At 36.4% G+C, this 21,985-nt stretch overlaps 1 protein-coding gene across 8 annotated transcripts in view; it reads left to right on the plus strand.

Annotated features, from left to right (window-relative positions):
- The window catches only part of Fbxl20 (F-box and leucine rich repeat protein 20), a 102,568-nt gene that overhangs the window by 59,340 nt on the left and 21,243 nt on the right, over nt 1-21,985 (plus strand). For 3 of the 8 annotated variants that reach the window (XM_048785301.1, XM_015506680.2, XM_048785283.1), the window contains exons 3-6: nt 10,866-10,920; nt 14,631-14,705; nt 16,551-16,645; nt 18,208-18,276. In XM_048785301.1, the coding sequence (XP_048641258.1) occupies nt 10,866-10,920; nt 14,631-14,705; nt 16,551-16,645; nt 18,208-18,276 (294 nt within the window). The remainder of the gene's footprint in view (nt 1-10,865; nt 10,921-14,630; nt 14,706-16,550; nt 16,646-18,207; nt 18,277-21,985) is intronic. The other 5 variants (XM_048785307.1, XM_048785295.1, XM_048785290.1 and 2 more) reach the window with 2 other exon arrangements.

Here is a 21,985-nt window from a genome sequence, read left to right on the forward strand (position 1 = left end):
TGTGGGAGCCCTCTATTCCCTGCTCAGGCTCTGATGCTCATTTCCCAATATATTGTGTGAGGCCGCACTCCTTATGGATCCTTACTTTACTTTGCTTGGATTTCGACGTACTGCTCAAGCTTTTGCCCCAGCCCGGAGTTGATGCTTACTTTGTTGTGCTCCCCGTTTTTTATCATAAAATTATTTTTTTTCGATTTTTTAAATCTATTTTGAAACACTGTGCTGTGCTCCTCTTAATACCCTTCCTTCTTTCTGTAGTAGAATGAAAGAACAACAACATAATATATGTGTTTTTTGAAGAAACTTATATTATAAACAAATTATTTAAATCTTTGCCCATTTAATATTCTTTCTGAAGTAGCATAGGAAAGCCTTAATAAAAGCCTCCTCTTATTAGTAAGTTCGTGAAAAGATGCTCAACATCATTAGCTATCAGAAATAAATGCCCATTAAAACCACAATGAGTTATCACTTTACATCACCTAGGATGTCTGTAACTAAAAAGTATTGTCAAAGACAAGAAGAAATTGACCTTCATAAATTGCTGGTAGGGATTTTTTTAAGATATTTTTTTTTAAGATGACATGGTTGCTCATAACTTAATCTCAGCAACTTGGGAGACTGAGGATAGCAAGCTCAAGACCAGCCTCAGCAACTTAGTTTTGAAACCAGTCTCAAATAATGTTGAGAAAGGGCGGGAGATGTAGCTTAGTGGTAGAGGACCACTGGGTTCAATTCCTACACACACTCCACACCCATACACACAAGCTAGTATGTCCACTGTGGAAAACAGCTTGGTAGTTTCGTCAAAAGTTAAATATAGAAATACCGCATAATCCAGCGTTTCTGCTCCTACATTTAAGAATTGAAAATAAATGCACTTGAAAACTTGGAATGTTTGTAACAACAGCATTATGCACAGTAGTTAAAAAGTGGAAATAACCCAGTTGTCCATCAAAAGAATAGATAAAATACAAAATACCCATATAGTGGAACATTACTTGGCCATTGAAGGAACAAAATATGGATATGTGCTACAACATGAATGTATGTTTTAAAACATGCTTATTGAAAGAAGCCAGACCAAAAGGCCTTACTTATTACTGTGTTATTCCATTTATGTAATATCCAGAATAGATAAATCAATGGATACAGAAAGTAGAGTAGAGGTTTTTTGGGGTTGAGTGGTGGGTGGGAAGTGATGGGGTTCTTTTCAGGGTAATAAATATGTAGAACTCAGTGATGGAGTGCTGCATAGTATGTGTGATCCCTAGCACTACAAAAAAAAAATTCTGGAGTTAGTGATGATGGTTGCACAACATTATGGTTATATTTTTAAAAATCTCTGAAGGCTGAGAATGTGGCTCAGTGATGGAGTGCTTGCCTAGTACCTTGCCTGGATTTCACCCCCAACACCAAAAAAGAAAAGCAGCTGGGGGGAAATCACTTAATTATGCACTTTAGAAGGTAAGTTTTAAGCTGGATACAGTGGCCCATGTGTATAATCCCAGTGACAAAGAGCAAAGCCAGCCTCAGAAATTAGCAAGATCCTGTCTCAAAGTAAAAAAATTAAAATGAAATGGGGATGTAGCTATGTGGTAAACATCCCTGAGTTCCTTCTCCATTGCCTCCCAAAAAAGAAGTTAAGTTTTATGGTGTAGATAGAAATAGAGGTAGAAATATAAATTTTAAAACAAATTCTGCCAGTGTTTTTTGGAAAAACAAAAGCCTATGATATATGCCGATGTGGGAATATTCAGTAATTCTTTAACCTTCTCCCACCTTTCCTTCCTTCTTCCTTCCTTCCTTTCTCATTCTTTTTTCTCTTTCTATATATATGTGATAGAGTCTGTCACAGCTAAAGGAAGCAAACAAATGAGAAAGGAAACAGAAAATGGGGTTATAGAAATGAGAAAGAAAAGAGGTGGACACACAAACTGGATAGGGCCTCCTATCCACAAGCCTGTGCAGCCCTGATATGGTTGCACCCAATTCTTTTGCATCAAGAAGCTGATCTTTCTGGCTGGGGTTGTAGCTCAGTAAGTAGAGCATTTGCATGTCATGTGTGAGACCCAGGTTCAATCCCCAGCACCAAGATAAAAAGAAAAAAAGTTGATCTTTTGAGCCATTACCATGGTGTAGATCCATTGGCAGGTTTTATAGCTTTCCCTCTGTCCCTCAGTGAGCCCTAGATAGCAGGATTCTACTTAGGGTCCTGTATCCATCTTCCACATTCCCTTCTTGTACCATCACAGTCCTGGCAATGAACTTCAGGTGTTTTGCCACAGTCTTGAATTTAAGCTTTCACTCTGCAGGACCCCACACAGTGAGGACTTGGCTGACCTAAAGCCTTATCCTACCCTTTCTGACTTAAGTGTAACAAAGATTTTGTGGATTTTTTTCTTCAATGGTGATGTCTCCTTTCTATGATATTATGAGTTCTAATGACAATATGAAGGTAAACTCACAGATGATTTTTTTCAATGGATGATTTGTAGTTATTAGTTTATTAAGAATGAATTCTTACACATTTCTTCATAGCCATTATTTAAGTTATTGCTGGTTACCTCTGGTGAATGGAATTAAAGAGTAAAGTCTTTCCTTGTTCCAACTCTAGATATTATAATTGTTTATCAGAAAAAAAAAAACACTGCTAAAGGCAAGATAAGCAGTTGGAAAGTTGCAATTTTCTTTTGTGAGGGTCAATGGTAGTGCTGCTAAATCTAGAAAGAAAATGGACCCAAGTAAGAGACTTTTTTTTTCCAGTGCCAGGGATCAACCTTAGGAACTCTGACATGCTAGGCAAGTGAGCTACCACTGAGCTCTCTCTCTGCCCCATAATGGAGAGATTTTTAAGTGTTGAGATTAGCAATGTATTTCTTGAATGATTTAATGGGATTAAGTTTTTAGACATTTATTTTATTATGTAGGTAGTCATAATACCTTTATTTTTATGTGGTGCTGAGGATCGAACCCATTGCCTCATGCATGCTAGACAAGTGTTCTACCTCTGAGCCACAACCCCAGCCCTTGATGTGTGATACTGGGAAGGTGTCAAGGATGATGCCCATGCTCTTTGCTTTCTAGTGAGTAGATGGTGGGAGCACTCACTAAAATAGAGAAAATAGGAGGAAAAGATTTAATGTAAGGTCAGTAATTATATTTAATTATAATTCTCTTTAAAAAATTGTTTTTGTAACTGCAAGTTATAAAACCTCCAACTCAAATTGGCTTAAACAGTAAGGGAGATTATAAAAGGAAATACAGACATTAAACCAAGTAATCAGGTTGGTTGGCTTAGGGAATCTCAGTGTTATCATTTTTCTTCTTTTGTTCTGTAAAGAATAGCATCACTTTGGTCCTAAAGCTGCTTTTCCTTATGGGCACAGGATAGATGCCAGCAAATAATGGATTACATGGGGGATGGGGTTGTAACGCAGTGGTGTAGTGTAGTAGTAGAACGCTTGCCTAGCATGTATGAGGCACTGAGTTCGATCCTCAACACCATATAAAAATAAAAAATAAAATAAAGGTATTGCATCCATCTACAGCAGAAAATATTTTTTAAATAATGGGTAACATGTTTATTTTTTTTTATTTCAAGGGAGAGATGGACTAGCATTGATACCCATATAAAGTTTCTTCTCAGATCTTAGCCAAATAGGTCTAGATTAAATTCAATCACAGCAAGTGGCTTAAGCTAGTGAACTGGGATGGACCTAATATGGGTGAGTCAATCCACATTACTCACCACACATAGAATGTAGCATACCTAAAGGAATCATGAATGTTCTTCAGATAGTTTTCCATAAACTATGGGTGATTTGTTGTTGTTGTTTTACCACGGATTGAACCCAGGGCACTTAACCCACTGAGCCACATTCCCAGTTGTTTGTTTGTTTCTTTTAGTTGTAGTTGGACACAATACCTTTATTTTATTTATTTACTTTTATTGGGTGCTGAGGATAGAACCCAGGGCCTTGTACATTCAGAGCAAGCGCTCTACTGCTGGGCCACAACCCCAGATAGACCCCCAGTTGTTTTTTTATTTTTTATTTTGAGACAGGGTCTAACTGAGTTGCTGAGGGTCTCAAAGAAGAGTGTGCTATAGTTTGCATTGTTTATTGATAAAAAATTAAGTTGTTTCTAGCTTTTTGGTTTATTTTTGTATTTGTTTTGCTGTATTGAGGATTGAACCAGGGGGTGCTTTACAGTGAACTGTATCCCCAGCCTTTTTTTTTCTTTTTCTTCGGAGACTGGGGCTTGCTAAATTGCCCAGTCTGGCCTTGAACATGCCACTTAAACCCAGGAGTACTTAATCACTGAGTCACAGCTCCAGCCCCTTTTATTTTTTATTTTGACACAGTATCTCACAGAGTTGCCTTGGTAAATTCATGAGCCTAGCTTTGAATTTGTGATCCTCCTGCCTCAGTTGCTGGGATTATAGGCATGTGCCTCCATGTTCAGCACAATTCTTTTTTTAAAAAATATTTATTTTTTAGTTATAGGTGGACCCAATATCTTTATTTTTATTTTTATGTGGTGCTAAGGATTGAACCCAGTACCTCAGGCGTACTAGCCTAGTGGACCTCTGAGCCACAACCTCAGCCCTCTGCCCAATACTTATATTCAGATTTCTAAAGATAATTGTCTCTAGAATCAAGTACAAAGAAAAAATAGAAGTCAAGGAGTTACTAAATAATAACCAATATATAAACAGACTACTTGAGTAGTGATAGAAGGAATTCAAGTACTGAAGCTTATCACATCCATCTTCCTAAGACAGGCGAATTAGGACTAGAAGGACTAAGCTTTTATTACTTGTATAGAGGAGCACAGTGATTATGTTTGTCCTCTTTAAAAAAAAAATTCTGTAATGTCCAAGTCAAGGTGAAAATCTAACTCTGGAATCTTCACATTTAGAACCCCATTCTTTTTGTGTGTGTGTGTGTGGTACTCGGGATTGGACCCAGGGGCACTCTACCACTGAACTATATCCTAAATAGTGGGTGACAACCCCATTTATGTATTTATGTATGTATACGTGAATTTATTTATTTATTTATTTTTAAAACAAGCTGGCCTTGAACGTGCAATCCTTCTGTCTCAAATCCTCCTGTCTCAGCTGCCCAAGTAGCTGATATTACAGGCATGAGCCACCTTGCCTAGTTCATTTAGTATGTTCTAGTAACACAATTGTGATTGTTGAGATGTTGTGCTCCATGGGGTATTATGGTGTGGATATGAAATGTCCCCCAAAAAACTCTTAATGCAGGAATATTCAGAGGTGAAATTATTAGATTAAGAGAACTGTAACCTAGCTGGGCACAGTGGCACACTCCTGTAATCTCAGAGACTTGGGAGACTGAAACAGGAGGATCGAAAGTTCAAAGCCAGCCTCAGCAACTTAGCAAGGCACTGAGTAACTCAGTGAGATTCTGTCTCTAAATAAAATAATGAACAAGGGCTGGAGATATGACTCAGCAGTTAAGTGCTCCTGGGTTAAATCTTTGGTAGAGAGGGTGGGGGACATAAAAGCTGACTAAAATGTGAAGTCTCCTAAGTCTGCACACACTTGACCACCAGCTTGATATTTCATGTATGTTGTTTTTGCTGTCTTTTGCGGAGAACCTTTCTATTGAAAGATTATTAGAGACTACTAAGATGAATACTTGTAAAGCTTCTCACCTCTCACCCTCATGTAATATTACTCAGGGTAAACATAAGAATATTTAGGTTATTAAACTCCATACAAAGATACTGAATAGTGGGTGACAGGATAAAGAAGCATTTCAGCAATGAAACAATATTTGTTGTATTAGGTAGATTTGTTATAAGGTAAACAGTATATTATTTTATTGAGGTACACAGATTGAGACAGTATTTTTATTTGGAAGTGGAGTGGGTAGTATTTTAATATTATCAGAATTTTAAAATATGGTTAATTTGCTTTATTAAGAGTCATCAGAATGAAACCAAGTGTGCTTTGAGGGAACAAGAAAGGTACCCAGCTTTTCCTTTTTTGGGTTTACCTGCCATTTAGAAACTGAAAAGGGTAAAAAGGAAATAAGCCAGGTAAGATATAGGAATAATGAAGTGAAAAAAGAGTGGAAAACAGAAATGGTTTAAAAAGCAAAATATAATAAAAGCAAAAATAATTAATACAAAACAGGTAAAGAAAAAGAAATATTACAACAGCTGTAAGGAAAAGTTGAAGGTCTTACTAGATCCAATTATTTTCTTGGTATCTGTACTCACATATAACATATCTAAAACAAAAACTTTGGATTAAGCCATAACATAGTTTCAGTGTTCCACATTTTAATTAATGGCACCTTTAACTACCCAGGTCCTGGTACCAGAAATGTGTTCTCGAACCATCTCATCCAGTCCATCATCAAGTTCTACCCTGTTTTCTGTATCTCCCTGGTAGCAGACGTAGTCTAAGCCTCCATTACCTAGGCAGTAGTGGTGTTCTCTCTCTCTCTCTCTCTTTTTTAATATTTATTTATTTTTTAAAGTTTTCGGTGGACACAACATCTTTATTTTATTTTTATGTGGTACTGAGGATCGAACCCAGCACCCCGCGAATGCCAAGCGAGCACGCTACCACTAGAGCCACATCCCCAGCCCAGTAATGGTGTTCTCTTAACTGATAGGCTTGGTGCCACTTTTGTGCCCTGACAGTCTGATCTCCCCACAGCAGCTATACTGATGTTTGTTTATGTCTTTTGTGGTACCAGGGATCAAACCCAAGGCCTCATGCATGCTAAGCAAGTACTCCACCACTGAGTTACATTGCTATCCATTTTTTAAATTTTGAAATGATCTTGCTTAGTTGCCCTAGCTAGCCTCAAACTTGCAATCCTCCTGCTTCAGCCTTCTGAGTAGCTGAGATTCCAAATAGGTGCCACTAGACCCATTGTATAATGATCTTTTCCTAATATAAATTAGATAATATCCCTCACTGACCTAACCCACCTTTGGCTTCCCTTAGACTTGGAATATAATCTAAACAGTTCACTATGGCCATAAAGCCTTCTTAGTCTGGCCCTATCTAACTCTAAACTTTGCTCACTATCCTTATCTATAAATGGGAATGATAATAGTACCTATCTTGTAGGAACATTGTAAGGAGTTGTTGCACATATAAAAATGACTTAAAATAATACCTGATATATAATAACTTATTAATGGGCTATGGTTCTACTACTATACTACATCTTCACTGCTTCTTTTAATCTTTCATCACACACTCACTGTTTCTTTACGTGAATGTTCTTTTTCTTAGATCTTGACAATTCTGGTTCCTTCTATTATTGAGGTCTAAAATCAAATATGTATTCCTAGAAAAGGCTTTCCCTGACCACTCGTCATTTTTACTTTGCTATCTTTATTGTAGTCATTAACTTCCTAAAATTTTTTCACAGTTTTTTACTTACTTTGTGTCTACCAACAGCTCCTAGACCACAAGCTGCTTAACTGCAGGGACCTAAAACAATGCCCATTGAAATATATTCTGAATGAATACATGAAACTCATAGCCCTCCTTTTTTCCCCCTCTCTTTATACATTCGGTCCTCCTTGGAGAAGGCACACTCTTTACATATTACTGAAGACTGCCTATGGATACCTTTTTAAATTTTTTCATTTTCTCTGAACTTGTCCAGTGACTTTTCTGCTCCTTGTTGGTATCTTGCTGAGATCACAGGAATAAATCAGTTTAAAAAAGAAGGTAAATAAAGCATAAGGGAAGTTTTTTGTAACCAATTCAGTTACTATTCCTAGGGAGTTTTTTTAATCATGCAGATATTTCAATCAAAAACACCTTCTGATCCAAAACTAAAAAATATTTAAAATAGTGTGATCCACTGGCATAAGACATGACATATTGGCCAGTAGAATAGAATAGAGAGCTCAGAAGTAAATCCTCATATATGTGGTCAGATGATTTTTTTTTTAGTTGTCTATGGACACAATACTTTTATTTATTTTTATGTGGTGCTCAATAACAAATCCAGTGCCTCACATGTGCTTGCCAAGCGCTCCCTGCACTGAGCTACAACCACAGCCCCATCAGATGATTTTTGACAAAGGTGCCAAAACCATTTAGTGAGGAACACAAATGATGTTGGGAAAACTTTGTATCCCCGTAACAAAAGAATAAGTTGGGTTGGAGATGTAGCTTTGTGGTAGACTGTGTGTTTTAGCATGTTCAAGGCTCTGGGTTTGATCCCCAGAACCACCAAAAGTGTGCGAGGAGATTATGTTGAACTACCTTACTCCATATACAATACCAACTCAATGGATCACAGACCTAAACATAAGAGCTAAAGTTATAAAAGAAAGCTGGGCATACCTGTAATCTGGGGACTTGAAGCTGAGACAGGAGGATCACAGGTTCAAGGCCATCCTGAACAACTTGGCAAGACCTTTCAACAATGTAGTGAGACTTTGGCTCAAAATAAATAAATGGACTAGGAATTTAGCTCAGTGGCAAAGTATTCCTGTGTTCAATCCCAGTACCCCCCCCCCAAAAAAAATTCTTAGAAGAAAACAGAGGGGGAAAAGATTCCTGATAATTGGACTTGGCAATGATTTCTCAGATCTGACACCAAAACTCATAAAACAATAGAAAAAAGTAGATAAACTGGATTGAATCATAATTATAAAAATTTTGAACATTAAAGAATAGAATTATTAAATTATATATATTATTAATTATAAAAATTTTGTACATTAAAGAATAGAATTCAGCATTGAAAATATTTGCAAGTCATATTTATGATAAGGGATCACTGTCTAGAATCCATAAAGAACTTTATAATACAACAACAAAGCCTGATTTAAAAATGGGTAAATGACTCACCAGACATGGTGTATCCCTATAACCCCAGTGACTTGGTAGGCTAACTAGGGATGTAGCTGGTAAAGAACCCCTGGGTTCAGTTCCTAATACAGAAAAATAAAGGGAGATGGGTAGTTCTCCAAAGCAGATATATAAATGGCCAAGAATAACATGAAAATGGTCTCAAAATTACTAATCATTAGAAAAGTACAAATAAAAAAACATAGTGAGATACCATTTCCCAGTTCAAACCCATTTGTAATACTATTTTTAAAAAATAGTTTTGACAAATATGTGGGAAAATTAAGATCATTTATATACTACTGATAGGAATTTAAAATGGTGCAACTTCTGTGTAAAAGAGCCTAATGGTTCCTCAAAAAAACTAAGCAGAATTGATAAATGATACAGAAGTTATACTTCTGGATATATACCCCAAAGTATTAAAAGCTGGGACTAAACAGGTATCTGTACACTCATGTTTTTTAATTTAATTTTATTTTTTTGTAGTTGTACATGGACAAAACAGCTTTGTTTTTTTTATTTTTATGTGGTGCTAAGGATTGAACCCAGTGCCTCACACATGCTAGGCAAGTGCTCTGCTACTGAGCTACAGCCCCAGCCCCCTTTTATACTCGTGTTAATGGAACCATAATTCACAGTAGCCAAAAGGTGAAAGCAAACCAAGTGTCTGGCAATAGATACACAAAATGTGGAATATGATAGAATAGTATTCAACTCTAAAATGGAAGTAAATTCTTAAACCTGCTACAATATGTATGAATCTCAAAGACATAATGCTAAGTAAAATAAGCAAGACACAAATGATAAATGTTAAGTACCAAGAACAGTCATCTTCACAGAGACAGAAGGTAGAATGCTGGTTGTCAAGGACTGGGAAAGGGAGGTAATGGGAAGTTACTGATATTTTGGTATAGATTTCAGTTTGGGAAAGTGGAAAAACCTTTGGAGATGGTTAGTAGGGATATTGGTCTTAACCATGTGAACAGGAACTTCATGCCACTGAGCTACAGTTTCATATGTGTGCTCACAGTTTTTTTGTTGTTGTTGCTCTTTTTTGGTACTAGGTTTGAACAAGGGCACTTAATGACTGAGCCACATTTCTGGCCCTTTTTATTTTTTGAGACAGGGTCTCACCAAGTTGTTTAGAGCTACCTAAGTTGCTGAGGATGGCTTTGAACTTGTGATCCTCCTGCCTCAGCCTCCCAAGTCACTGGGATTATAGGCATGTGCCACCACACTCAGCACACAATTTTTTTAAAAGACTGAACATATTTACAAAATGTAGATGACTTTCTCTCTAATGTAATTATTAACTCAGCATATCACAAGTTCCACAATATAACTGATAACCTCTGATCACTAAACAACAAAATTTCATTTTTTAAAGCTATCCTAGGGAGCTTTTACACTTCAGGTAACTATGACAGAAACTAGCCTCTTTTCTCCAGACTAATGCTTCCTGACCTCCATTTTGTAACACTTCAGATGTCTGTATCAGTTAGAAATCATTTCCCTTGATATAATTGAACTTGTATAGCATTTATGTACATTGTTAAGTAAAAGATTATCTTTTTTGTTGTTGTTGTTGTTCTGGGGAGTGAACTCAGGGGTGCTTTATCACTAAGCCTCAGTCCTTTTTATTTATTTACTTATTTGTTTGAGACAGAGTCTCACTAAATACCTGAGGCTCCAAATTTGTAATCCTCCTACTTAGCCTCCCAAGACAATGGGATTACAGGCATGTGCTACCACACCCTGCTAAAAGATTACTTTCTTCTACTATGTTTTATTTGGACAGTATTATCTTTTTTTTTAATTGCTCAAATTTTTTCTTTTTTTTTTGATTGCTCAAATGTTTTTTGTTTTTTTTTTGCTTGGAAGAACTGCGTGTGTGTGTGTGTGTGTGTGTTATATGTGTGTGTAGTTATTAAAAGGCTAAAATCAAGAGAAACTATCATACAGTGAAGTTTGTCTCCCTCTCTTTTCTTTTTAGGATATTTTCTTTTCTGGATGTTGTTACCTTGTGTCGCTGTGCTCAGGTCTCCAGGGTAAGAATGGTGAACATGGTTACAGAGGGACCACTTTCTGACACTAAGGATGGCAGTCTCTGTAGTAGGCTGACCATTTATTTTAGGTGTTACTTGTATGTTGTTATGTTTGAAAGGGTGTTATTTCATTTATGGTATACCTTCCCCATATAATTCAATAATAGAATTCTATATATACCACCTCTAACTGTTCTATAAATCTTATTTACATAACATAAACAGAATAGTTAAGTGAAAAGGCATTGAACATGCAAATTAAAAGGCTATGCTTGCTGGGTGCATTGGCGCATGCCTGTAATCCCAGTGGCTTGGGAGGCTGAGGCGGGAGGATTGCAAGTTCAAAGCCAGCCTTAACAAAAGTGAGGCACTAAGCAACTCGGTGAGACCCTGTCTCTAAATAAAATACAAATTAGGGCTGGGGATGTGGCTCAGTGGTTAAGTGCCCCTAAATTCAATCCCTGGGACAAAAAAAAAAAAAGGCTATGCTTAACTTAATGAAATTTTCTTTATTGTTTTTCCTGTTCATTTGATACAAACACATACATATAAAAGACTCTTAAACATCTAATTCTCATGCTATTTTATCCCCATGTTCTTTCCTTGAAAGATAAAATTTAAAAACAAAATGGTTGTAGAACAAATCACTTTTCCTAAAGTCAGTTTCTACATTATACTTGACTCTCGATTTTTGTCACTTAATATTGCTGTGACAAAATGGCCGTATACCCTAATATTATTGGCTACCACTGATATAAAGGGTATAATCTCTGATGTAGAAAAATTGCTTTATGAACTGCTTCTAACCCCTTTTGTAATACAGGTATCTGATCAGTAATAAAATGAACATGTATTTGCAGTTGTCATCTTTTTATAAATTAGGCACCAGCTTTCTGTTTGTTCATTCATTTAACAAATATTTACTGAGAGCCCACTGTTTGCCAGGTACTGATATGTAATATGGCTGTACCATAAAGTATTATGTTTATTTGTGTAGGTGGGCCCAGATGTCCCTTCATACTACTAGCACCACAAATAAATCTTAATATAGAGAATTTCCCCTTATTCTAACTTTAATTTCTGCATCCTGAAAGCCATACTTAATGTCTGTCAGCCATTTTGGAAATTAACAATGGTGTTTCAGTGATTTCTCTTTTGACATTTTTATCTCCATTAGTTGTGTGGTCCCTTTAGACATGGCCACTTACAAGTGAATGGATTTTCCTTTCTGATTCCATTGTGAAGGTGACAAAACACCCAGAAACAAAATTCCCAGATCAGTGTCTAAACCTGTTTAGTTACACAGCCTCACCCTAGGAGTGTTGACTTAAATGAGTTTTCAGTTATTGTTTTCATTTGCAGGTTCCTCTTCCTTCTTAATATGTGTTAACTTTAAGGGAAGGAAGTCACAATGTCACTTTTCATTAAATCTGGAAAATTTTATATTAGTAGTTGTTTTATTGTTCTCTTTCTTTCCCACCCCTACTGTGTTTTGAACCCAGGGGTGTTTTTACCACTGAGCTACATTCCCATCCCCCCCCCTTTTTTTTTTAACAGGGTCATGCTAAGTCTGGCCTCAAACTTGTGATTCTCTTGCTTTAGCCTCCCAAGTCATTAGAATTAACAGGGATGTGCTACCATACTTGGCATATTCTTTTTGTGTGTGTGTGCTTTGGATTGAACCCAGGAGCACTTTGCCACTGAACAACATCCTCAGCCTTTTTTCCTTTTGAGACAGGGTCTCACCAAACTGCTGAGGGTCTCACTAAATTATTGTGTCTGGCTGGGCGTGGTGGCGCATGCCTGTAATACCAGTGGCTTATGAGGCAGGAGGATCATGAGTTCAAAGCCAGCCTCAGCAAAAAGCAAGGCACTAATTCGCAGCCTCCCAAGTCCCAGGAATTATACGTATGGACCACACTGCACCAGGTTTATATTCCATTGTTCTCTATGCTTGAAGTTTTTTTTGTTTTGTTTTTTTCCCAGTGCAGACTCTAGAGAGGAATTTGTCATTTATAATTTTAGTCTGAATTCTGCATGTTTTCTGCTTGCTGAAGAACATAATAGAAGGAAATAAGAAATAGCACATCAATCAGAGATTCATTTAGCCCAAGAATTTATTAAACATATAACCTTTAAATGTTTTATTGGTTGCCTCCCCTGGCTAACCACTTAAGCCACTGGAAAAATGAAGCCATTAAAAGAAAAGTAACATTAAACTTCTGAGAAAACTGCAGCTATTTCTATAACTCCTTGCTTACCCTCATACCCCTGACATTCTTCTTATTGATTATGTGACAGTTATCCTAAGGCTTATAAGTATATCCAGAAATTCTTTTTTAAAAATTTCAGAGAAATAGCTATAAGTATAATCAATATTAAATCCCTTTTAAATTTTATTAAAGACTCATAACTTTATGACTCTAATATTAAAACTTTTGTTTATTTTGTTTTGTTTTGTTTTTGTTTTGCAGTGCTGGAGATCAAACCTAAGGCCTTGCACATGCTGGGCAAGTGTTCTACCATTGAGCTACACCACCAGTCCAATACTTTTATTTTTTAAATTTAACAGGGAAAGTTTTTAAAGGAAAATATAGAATGAGCGACAACAAATTAACTCCCACTGGACTCATTTCTCCCTTTCTTACCTCCCTTTTCTTGTTTAAGATGTATGAAAATCTTAAACTTTCCATTGAAGGTAAATGAGGTGGCCTATGCCTGAAATCACAGGGACTAAAGAGCCTAAGGCAGGAATATCACAAGTTCAAGAGCATCTTGGGCAATTTAATAAGGCCTTGTCTGAAAATAAAAAATTGTTGGGGTTGTGGCTCAGTGATAGTATACCCCTGGGTTTAGTCTCCAGTACTGCAAAAATTAAAGAATAAATAATTTAAAAAATAAATAAAATTACCACCAAATCAAGTTGGGGATAGAATGATGATTAATTGAAAAACCTACAAACCTACCTGAGTAAATTGGTAATGAGGAAAACATGAAATACAGAGAAATTATACAAAAAATATATAATTTTCAAGTCCCAAATCACCATGTCACAATTTCATATCTAACCAAGTGATACTATAGATAATAGATATGTGTTAAACAGAGCAGCATTTGGTGTACTGTCCCATTCCGTTGGTTTCACATCTTGTTTCCAATTTAGGGATGGAGCTAAGACTTGTTCTTCATCACCTAAAATTCTGTCTCATTTTGAGATTAGAAATTGGAATCTTGGGCTAGGGATATAGCTCAGTTGGTATGGTGCTTGCCTTGCATGCACAAGGCCCTGGGTTCAATTCCCAGCAAAAAACACACACACACACACACACACACACACACACACACACCCCTGGGTTCAATTCCCAGCAAAACACACACACACACACACACACAAATAAATAAATAAATGTGAAATTGGAATCTTGCAGTTTCAAAATACCTTCTGGCTATGATATTTATCACAACCTGCTGTTTCCTCAATTTCCCTAATTTAAGATATTTTGTAGCTGTTAGTTTCTATACCTACTCATTTTATGAGATAATCTCATTTGAGAGTAAAGCATGGATCCAGGATTAAGGCACACCTGTTGGGAGTAGTGATAGAAGCTAAGGAAATTTTTTGATCTATTTCAGTCATTAGTTGGTTGAATTGTAAATTTGAATATTGTTTTCTTTTCATTTTAAATTTTGCTTATTTCTTTTCTTCAAAATAGGCCTGGAATGTTCTGGCTTTGGATGGCAGTAACTGGCAACGAATTGACCTGTTTGATTTCCAGAGAGATATTGAGGTATAATTTTGTGGTGTGTGGCCCCAATTCTCTTGCAAGTAATTACAACATGGGACAAGTTAGCCTCAGCCATATAAATCTTGTTTTCCCTCAAGAGAGGAACTATTGTTTTCAGTACATCTAAACTTCATGGTAGCCTCCAAAGTTCCCAAGAGTTTATTGAATTTTTGAAAATAAGTGGATTATTTCACTGAAGTAATACTAAATTACCTAGAAAAATATTAGTCCTGAAAAGGACTGAAAAATTTTTGGTTTTGCAGTAGAAATGTGAACTTGTATTTTGTGTTTGCTTGTTTTAAAGAAGTCATTTTTGTATTTGTTTATTGAAGAACAAGTACAATTATAACTTATTGGGGGGGTGATATTTGCATTTTTTTTTTCATTTTACTTTTGTGGTACTTGGAATAAAACCCAGGGATGCTCTATTGCTAAGCTATATCTCCAGTATATTTTATTTTTTATTTTGCAGTCTGGCCTCAAATTTGTGATCCTCCTTCCCCAGCCTCCTAAGTAGTTGGGATTATAGGTCTAAGCCACCACACACCCAGCTACATATATTTTTTTTGGAGGGGGGTATGGGGATTGAACCCTGGGGTAATTCACCACTGAGCTATGTGGGGACATAGCCCTTTTTATTGTTTATTTTGAGACAGGGTCTCACTAAGTTGCTTAAGTCCTTGTAAGCTGCTAAGGCTGGCTTTTATTTTATTTTATTTTATTTTTCTTTTGGTACTGGGGATGGAACCCAGGGGCACTTAACCACTGAGCCACATCCCCAGCCCTTTTTTATATTTTATTTAGAGACAGTCTTGTCGAGTTGCTTAGGGCCTCACTAAGTGCTAAGGCTGGCTTTGAACCTGTGATCCTCCTGCATCAGCCACCTAAGCTTCTAGATTACAGGCATGTACCACTTTGCCTGGCTATATTATACTTCAGATGTGCATTTTGGCCCTTGGTGAATCAAAGGTAATAGTTTTTGTGGAGAATGTAAAATGAATTAAACCAGTGTCATTCATTAAATTGTTTTTGTTAGAAACAGTTTTTTTGTCTCCTCTTGCTCATCCCCTACCCACCTATTTCACCTTTTAGTATAACCTTTTATCTTTAAAATAGAAAACATTATGACTTGCGTTTGAATTACTTTAGCTGAATTTAAAGCAGTCCTTAGTTCTCTCTTCAGAAGAGTGAACATAAGAGATAACTCATAGTGTTAAGAAGATTGAGAATCTCTTCCCTCTCTCTTTCTCCTTTAAATTTCCAGCAGAAACAAATTCTCTTAAGGGCCCACTTGAAGAATTTTTAAAAACCTTATATGAACCTTCCATTATCTTCACAAGATGTTTTTAAAATAATAACTACAAACATTATATTGAATTGTTTTCCACAATTCTTTGATCTTCATGGGTGTTAAGATATTTAAAGCAGCACAGCTCACAAAATCATTTACCAACCTTTTAAGTGTTCTTTGAGTCTTGCTATATGCAGAGTGCTATAGTAAATATTTTGGAAAGTATACAAAGATAAATGTAGTTGTTGTCCTTTAGTGGCTATGATTTAACCCAAGGGGGCAGTATACATGCATATAGTGCCATAAAGACTCAATATAGAATATTTTACAAATTGAACAAATAAATAAGAATATAAAGTAAAGTTCAGGCATGTTTTAAGTAGATGGGCTAATCAGGAAAGCATTCCCAAAGGAAGTTGAAATTTTCCTACTTAATTAGGTCTTTGAAACAAGTAGAAACCTTTTCTCTCTGTCCATAAATTGTCAAAAATGAAGATGTATTCTTTTCAAAAGCAATCAGATTGGTCATCTTTTTGTTTACCTGTTTCTTTTTATAGGGTCGAGTAGTGGAGAATATTTCAAAACGATGTGGGGGCTTTTTACGAAAGTTAAGTCTTCGTGGGTGTCTTGGAGTAGGAGACAATGCATTAAGGTAAAAACATAACTGTTAAAAAAAAAAGTAACTGCTATTAATCTCTTTGATTCAAGTAAAGAACAGCACCATCTCACTCTGAAAAAGCTGAGGAATTTTTTAAATCCCTAAACGTTGAAAATACATCACGTATATATTATTTATAGCACAGAAATGTCAGGTACAATGGGTATGGAGGCACACACACACCTATAATCTCCGTGACTTGGGAGGCTGAGGAAGCAGAATTACAAGTTCAAAGCCAGCCTCAGCAACTTACTGATACCGTAACTAATTTAGACCCTTTCTCAAAATAAAAAGTACAAAATGGCTAGGGATGTGGCTCAATGGTTAATTGTCCCTGGGTTCAATCCCTGGTAACAAAACCAAAACAAACAAAAATAACAGGAAATAGGAAATATGATTTTAAAATGGTAGATTTCTCATCACAAATGATCCTTTTGGAAACTTGAGAAAATGTATTTTGTTATTTGAATTTTTATTTACTCAAAGATAGGATAAAATTATCTTTGGTGACTTGTGTTTAAGAATTGATGGTTCAGCCAGGGGTAGTGAGACATGCCTATCATCCCAGAGACTTGGGAGGCTGAGGCAGAAGGATCCTAAGTTTGAAGCCAGACCCAGCAACATAGCAAGAACCTCAGCAATTTGGTGAGAACCTGTCTCAAAATAAAAAGAACTGGAAATTCAGCTACGTGGTAAAGTGCCCCAGGGTTCAATCCCCAAGTACAAAAAAAGAATTTATGGTTTGGAAAAAAAAAACTTATTTACTTGTACTTATCAACTACTTTGTATTATACTCAACTGTTCCTATTCACAATACTCTGACAGTAGATGTATAGCTTTTTTCCCTCCACCCTACAACCAATCCTTTGTTTTTCTAGACAACAACTGGATATTGTAATTTAGTTAAATACTAAACCTAACTATCCAGAATTAGCTCAGATCCTACAAGCCAAGGACTTAGTGCAAAGGGCTGCTTCTATTTCAGATACAAGTTGCAAGCCCCATGTTGCTGTGTACTTCTGATCAATGGGCTATAAATCAGGAATTACCATGACCCCTCTCCATGTTTGGTAATTTGCTAGAATGATCCATACAACTCAGAAAGGTGCTTTAGTTATTATTACCATTGTAAAGAATACAGATGAACAGCCAGTTGAAGAGGTTCATGGGACAAGATTTAGAAGGTTCCCAAGCACAGGAACTTCTGTCCCTGTAGTTAAGACATAAACCAGCACGTGATTTACCAACCCAGAAATTCTCTAATCCCCATTATTTAGGGGTTTTTATGAGGCTGTGTTATTGTAGTTATAGTTGGAAGACCAAATATTATATATATAAAAGATGTTCCTGTCACTCATTACTCAGAAAATTACAAGGGTTTTAGGAGTTCTATGCCCGGAAGAAGGGATGAAGACCAAATATTAATTTCTCATATCATAGTATAACAGGTACCAGCAACCAATATTACCAATAACAATATCTTATTTTTTTTTATATTTCGCATTTTGCCCATTTCATTTGAAACTTGTCACTTTTTTTTTTTTCTTCCCATAAAGGACCTTTGCTCAGAACTGTAGGAACATTGAAGTGTTAAATCTAAATGGGTGTACAAAGACTACAGACGCGTAAGTATTCTGTGTTTTAGAATGTTATGTCGTAGTCCATGTCTGGGCTATATTAGTCTAACCCATGGTGTCCCACCATTTCATTCATGGAACACCTAAAAAACTTAAGTTGAGGGCTGGGGATGTGACTCAAGCGGTAGTGCGCTCGCCTGGCATGCGTGCGGCCCAGGTTCGATCCTCAGCACCACATACAAAAACCAAAGATGTTGTGTCCGCCGAAAAATAAAATATAAATGTTAAAATTCTCTCTCTCTCTCTCTCTCTCTCTCACTCAATAAATAAATAAAAACTTAAGTTGAGAATATAATAACCTTGAAATAAACAAATGTATTTTTATAATATTTATTTTTTAGGTGTAGATGGGCACGACACAATGCCTTTATTTTTATGTGGTGCTGAGAATCGAACCTGGGTCCTGCCCATGCTAGGAGAGCACTCTACCGTTGAGCCACAGTCCCAGCCCAACAAATGTATTTTTTTAGAGTTCTATTCTTTTGAAAAAAGTAATAAGTGAATTAGTTATAATATTCATTAGTATTAATATTGTTAATGATAATAAATTATATAATAAGCTCTAGATAATTATTTCCAATTTAATGCACCTATGTCAGTTTCACTGAAAATTTTGCATAATTGAAAACTTGGGACTTAATGGGTAAATGAACACACAACAAATGTATTTAGCAACTTTCTTGGTTGTAAAATTCTGTCTTTGATATTTAAAGTAAGACTTAAAAATTTATAGGTGGGCTGGGGAGTTAGCTCAGTATGTGGGGGGGCCCTAATTTGGTACTAAGCACCACAAAAGAAAAAATCATAATCAGTGTTTATGCAGAAGGATAATAATTAAAGACCACAGTGAGCAGATAATTCTATGAAAAGATTAAACTCTTCAACATAGGACTGAACAGTTTAATTAGTACTGATAGCAGTTTTTAATGTAGAAAATAGAGGGAGGATAGAACTCAGTGATAGCACTTCTTGCCTAATATGCATGAAGCCCTGGGTTCCATCCCTAGCAAAAGAGAGAATTCTTCTAGTAAATATTATATCTGTAGATTAATTTGGAAGCCTTTAATAGGAGAAACAGGGGGTTAGGGTGTAGTTCAGGGCCAGAGTGCTTGCCTAGCATGCATGAAGCACTGGGTTTGATCCTCAGCACCACATAAAAATAAACAAATAAAATAAATGTATGCTGTCCATCTACAACTATAAAAATTTTTTAAAAATAGGATAAATAGGAGAAACAGTTTACTAACTCCTTACCCCCACTATTCCTTTGTATGATAAGTTATAACCATAATATATAATATATATGTACAAGGCTATTCATTTTTACTGTTTGTAATAATGAATACTGCTTTTTTTTTTTTTTTTTTTTTTTTAAAGAACTGGGATGTTTTACCACTGAGCTACAACCCCATTACTGCTAATTTTTATAACAGCAAAAGACAGGAAACTGCCGGGCGCAGTGACTCACACCTGTAATCCCAGCAGCTCGGGAGGCTGAGGCAGGAGGATTGAGAGTTCAAAGCCAGCCTCAGCAAAAGCAAGACTCTGAGCAACTCAGCGAGACCCTGTCTCTAAATAAAATACAAAATAGGGCTGAGAATGCAGCTCAGTAGTTGAGTGCCCCTTAAAAGTTCAATCCCTGATACCCCTTCTTCCCCCAAAAAAGGAAACCATCCTGTGTCTTATCAGAAGAGGATTAGTTAAATAAAAGTGATGAAGAAAATCTCTAGTTCTCTGGTGTGAGTTCCAAGACCTACTGTTAAATGAAAGTGAACAGCAGAGGACTTTGTATAAAATGATACCTTTTAAAAGGGCAAGAGGACTTGGTACAAAATATATCAATATTCATATTTTCAAAAAGAAAAATAGAAATTTCAACCAAAAACTAATAAAATGGAGCAAGGTGCAGTGATGTGTGCTTGTCATCCCAACTGCTGGGGAGGCCAAGGCATGAATATCACAAGTTAAAGGCTAGATTAAACAGTTTAGTGAGACCCTAAGCAACTTAGTGGTATCCCGTCTCAAAATAAAAAAAGACAAGGGCTGGGGATATAGCTCAGTTGGTAGAATGCTTACTTCACATGCATAGGGCCCCTGGGTTTAATCTCCAGAACCAGGAAAATAAATATATACATACATACATACATACATACATACATACATACATACATACATACTAAAATGGTTGAGATAGGCACACACCTATAATCCCAGTGACTTGGGAGGCTGAGATAGGAGGGTGGTGAGTTCAAAGTCAGCCTCAACAACCACCAGGCACTGAGCAACTCAATGAGACCCTGTCTCTAAATAAAATACAAAATAGGGTTGGGGATGTGGCTCAGTGGTTGAGTGCCCCTGAATTCAATCATGGTAAAAACAATTCCAAAAGCAATTCCCTCAACCCAATCAAAAGCATCTATGAAAAACCCACCAGTACCAAATAAATAAATAAAATTATAATGGCTGAGGATGTGGCTCAATGTAACGTTCCCCTAGGTTCAATTCCCAGTACCACCCCTCCAAAAAAAAGACAAACTCTAAAGCAGAAATGAAGTTGAAGATGAAATACTTTACCCAAAAAATTATGATAGGATATCATGAATAATAATCAGGCAATACTGATAAAATGAACAAAATTCCTGGAAGGCTTAATTTGCCAAAACTGGCTCAAGAAAAAAATGCATATTCTGAATAGGCCTATAATATATACATTCAGTGAGTAATTTAAAACTATCCTAACAAACAAGCACGCAGACCTAAATGGTTCTACTAGTGAATTTCATCAACTGGTGTGTGTGTGAGATACTAGAGTTTGAACCTGGGGGTACTCTATCACTGAGCAACATCTTCACATCTCAGGCCCTTTTTATTTTTTATTTTGAGGTAGAGTCCCTTTAAGTTGGTCAGGCTGGGTTAGAAATTGCCATCCTTCTACCTTAGCCTCCTGAGTTGCTGAGATTACAGTGTCCAGCTTTCCCCTCTTTTTTAAATTAGTTTATTGAGGACTGGCTTTTCTTTAAACAGCTGATGGGCCAGGTACATTGGTGCACGGCTGTATTCCAACTACTTGGGAGACTGAAGTCAGGAGGATCGCAAGTTCAAGGCTAGCCTCAGCAACTTAACAAGGCCCTAAGAAACTTAGCAAAACCCTGTCTCAGCACTCAGGAGGCTGAGGCAGGAGGATCACAAGTTTGAATACAGCTTCAGCAATTTAGTGAGACTAAGCAATTAAGTGAGAATCGGTCTCAAAATAAAAAAATTAGAAAGGGCTTTTAAGTTGTTGATGGACCTTGATTTTATTTATTTATTTATTTATATGTGGTGCTGAGGGTCAAACCCAGTGCCTCACACACACTGAGCAAGCACTCTGCCACTGAGCCACAACCCCAGCCCCCACAAAAAAAAGGATTTTAGATTGTAACTAAGTGGAATTTATCCCAGAAATAGGACCAAATAAGTAAATATTTTAGTCTTCCTGACCCGTATAGTATGTTATAACTATGTCAGATACAGTTATAAAATCAGCCATAGACAGATAGTACATAAATAAGCACAGCTATGTGTTCAAAAAAAAAAAAAAAAACGGTTTCTGGGTTTTTTTTCTTTATCTTTTTTTTTTTTTTTTGTCTTTTCTTTTTTGGAACTGAGGATTTAACCCAGGGTTTTGTGAATGGGAGGCAAATACTTTGCCACTGAG

Source organism: Marmota marmota, unplaced genomic scaffold (assembly GCF_001458135.2).
Source record: "Marmota marmota marmota unplaced genomic scaffold, marMar, whole genome shotgun sequence".
NCBI classification, from domain to species: Eukaryota; Metazoa; Chordata; class Mammalia; order Rodentia; family Sciuridae; genus Marmota; species Marmota marmota.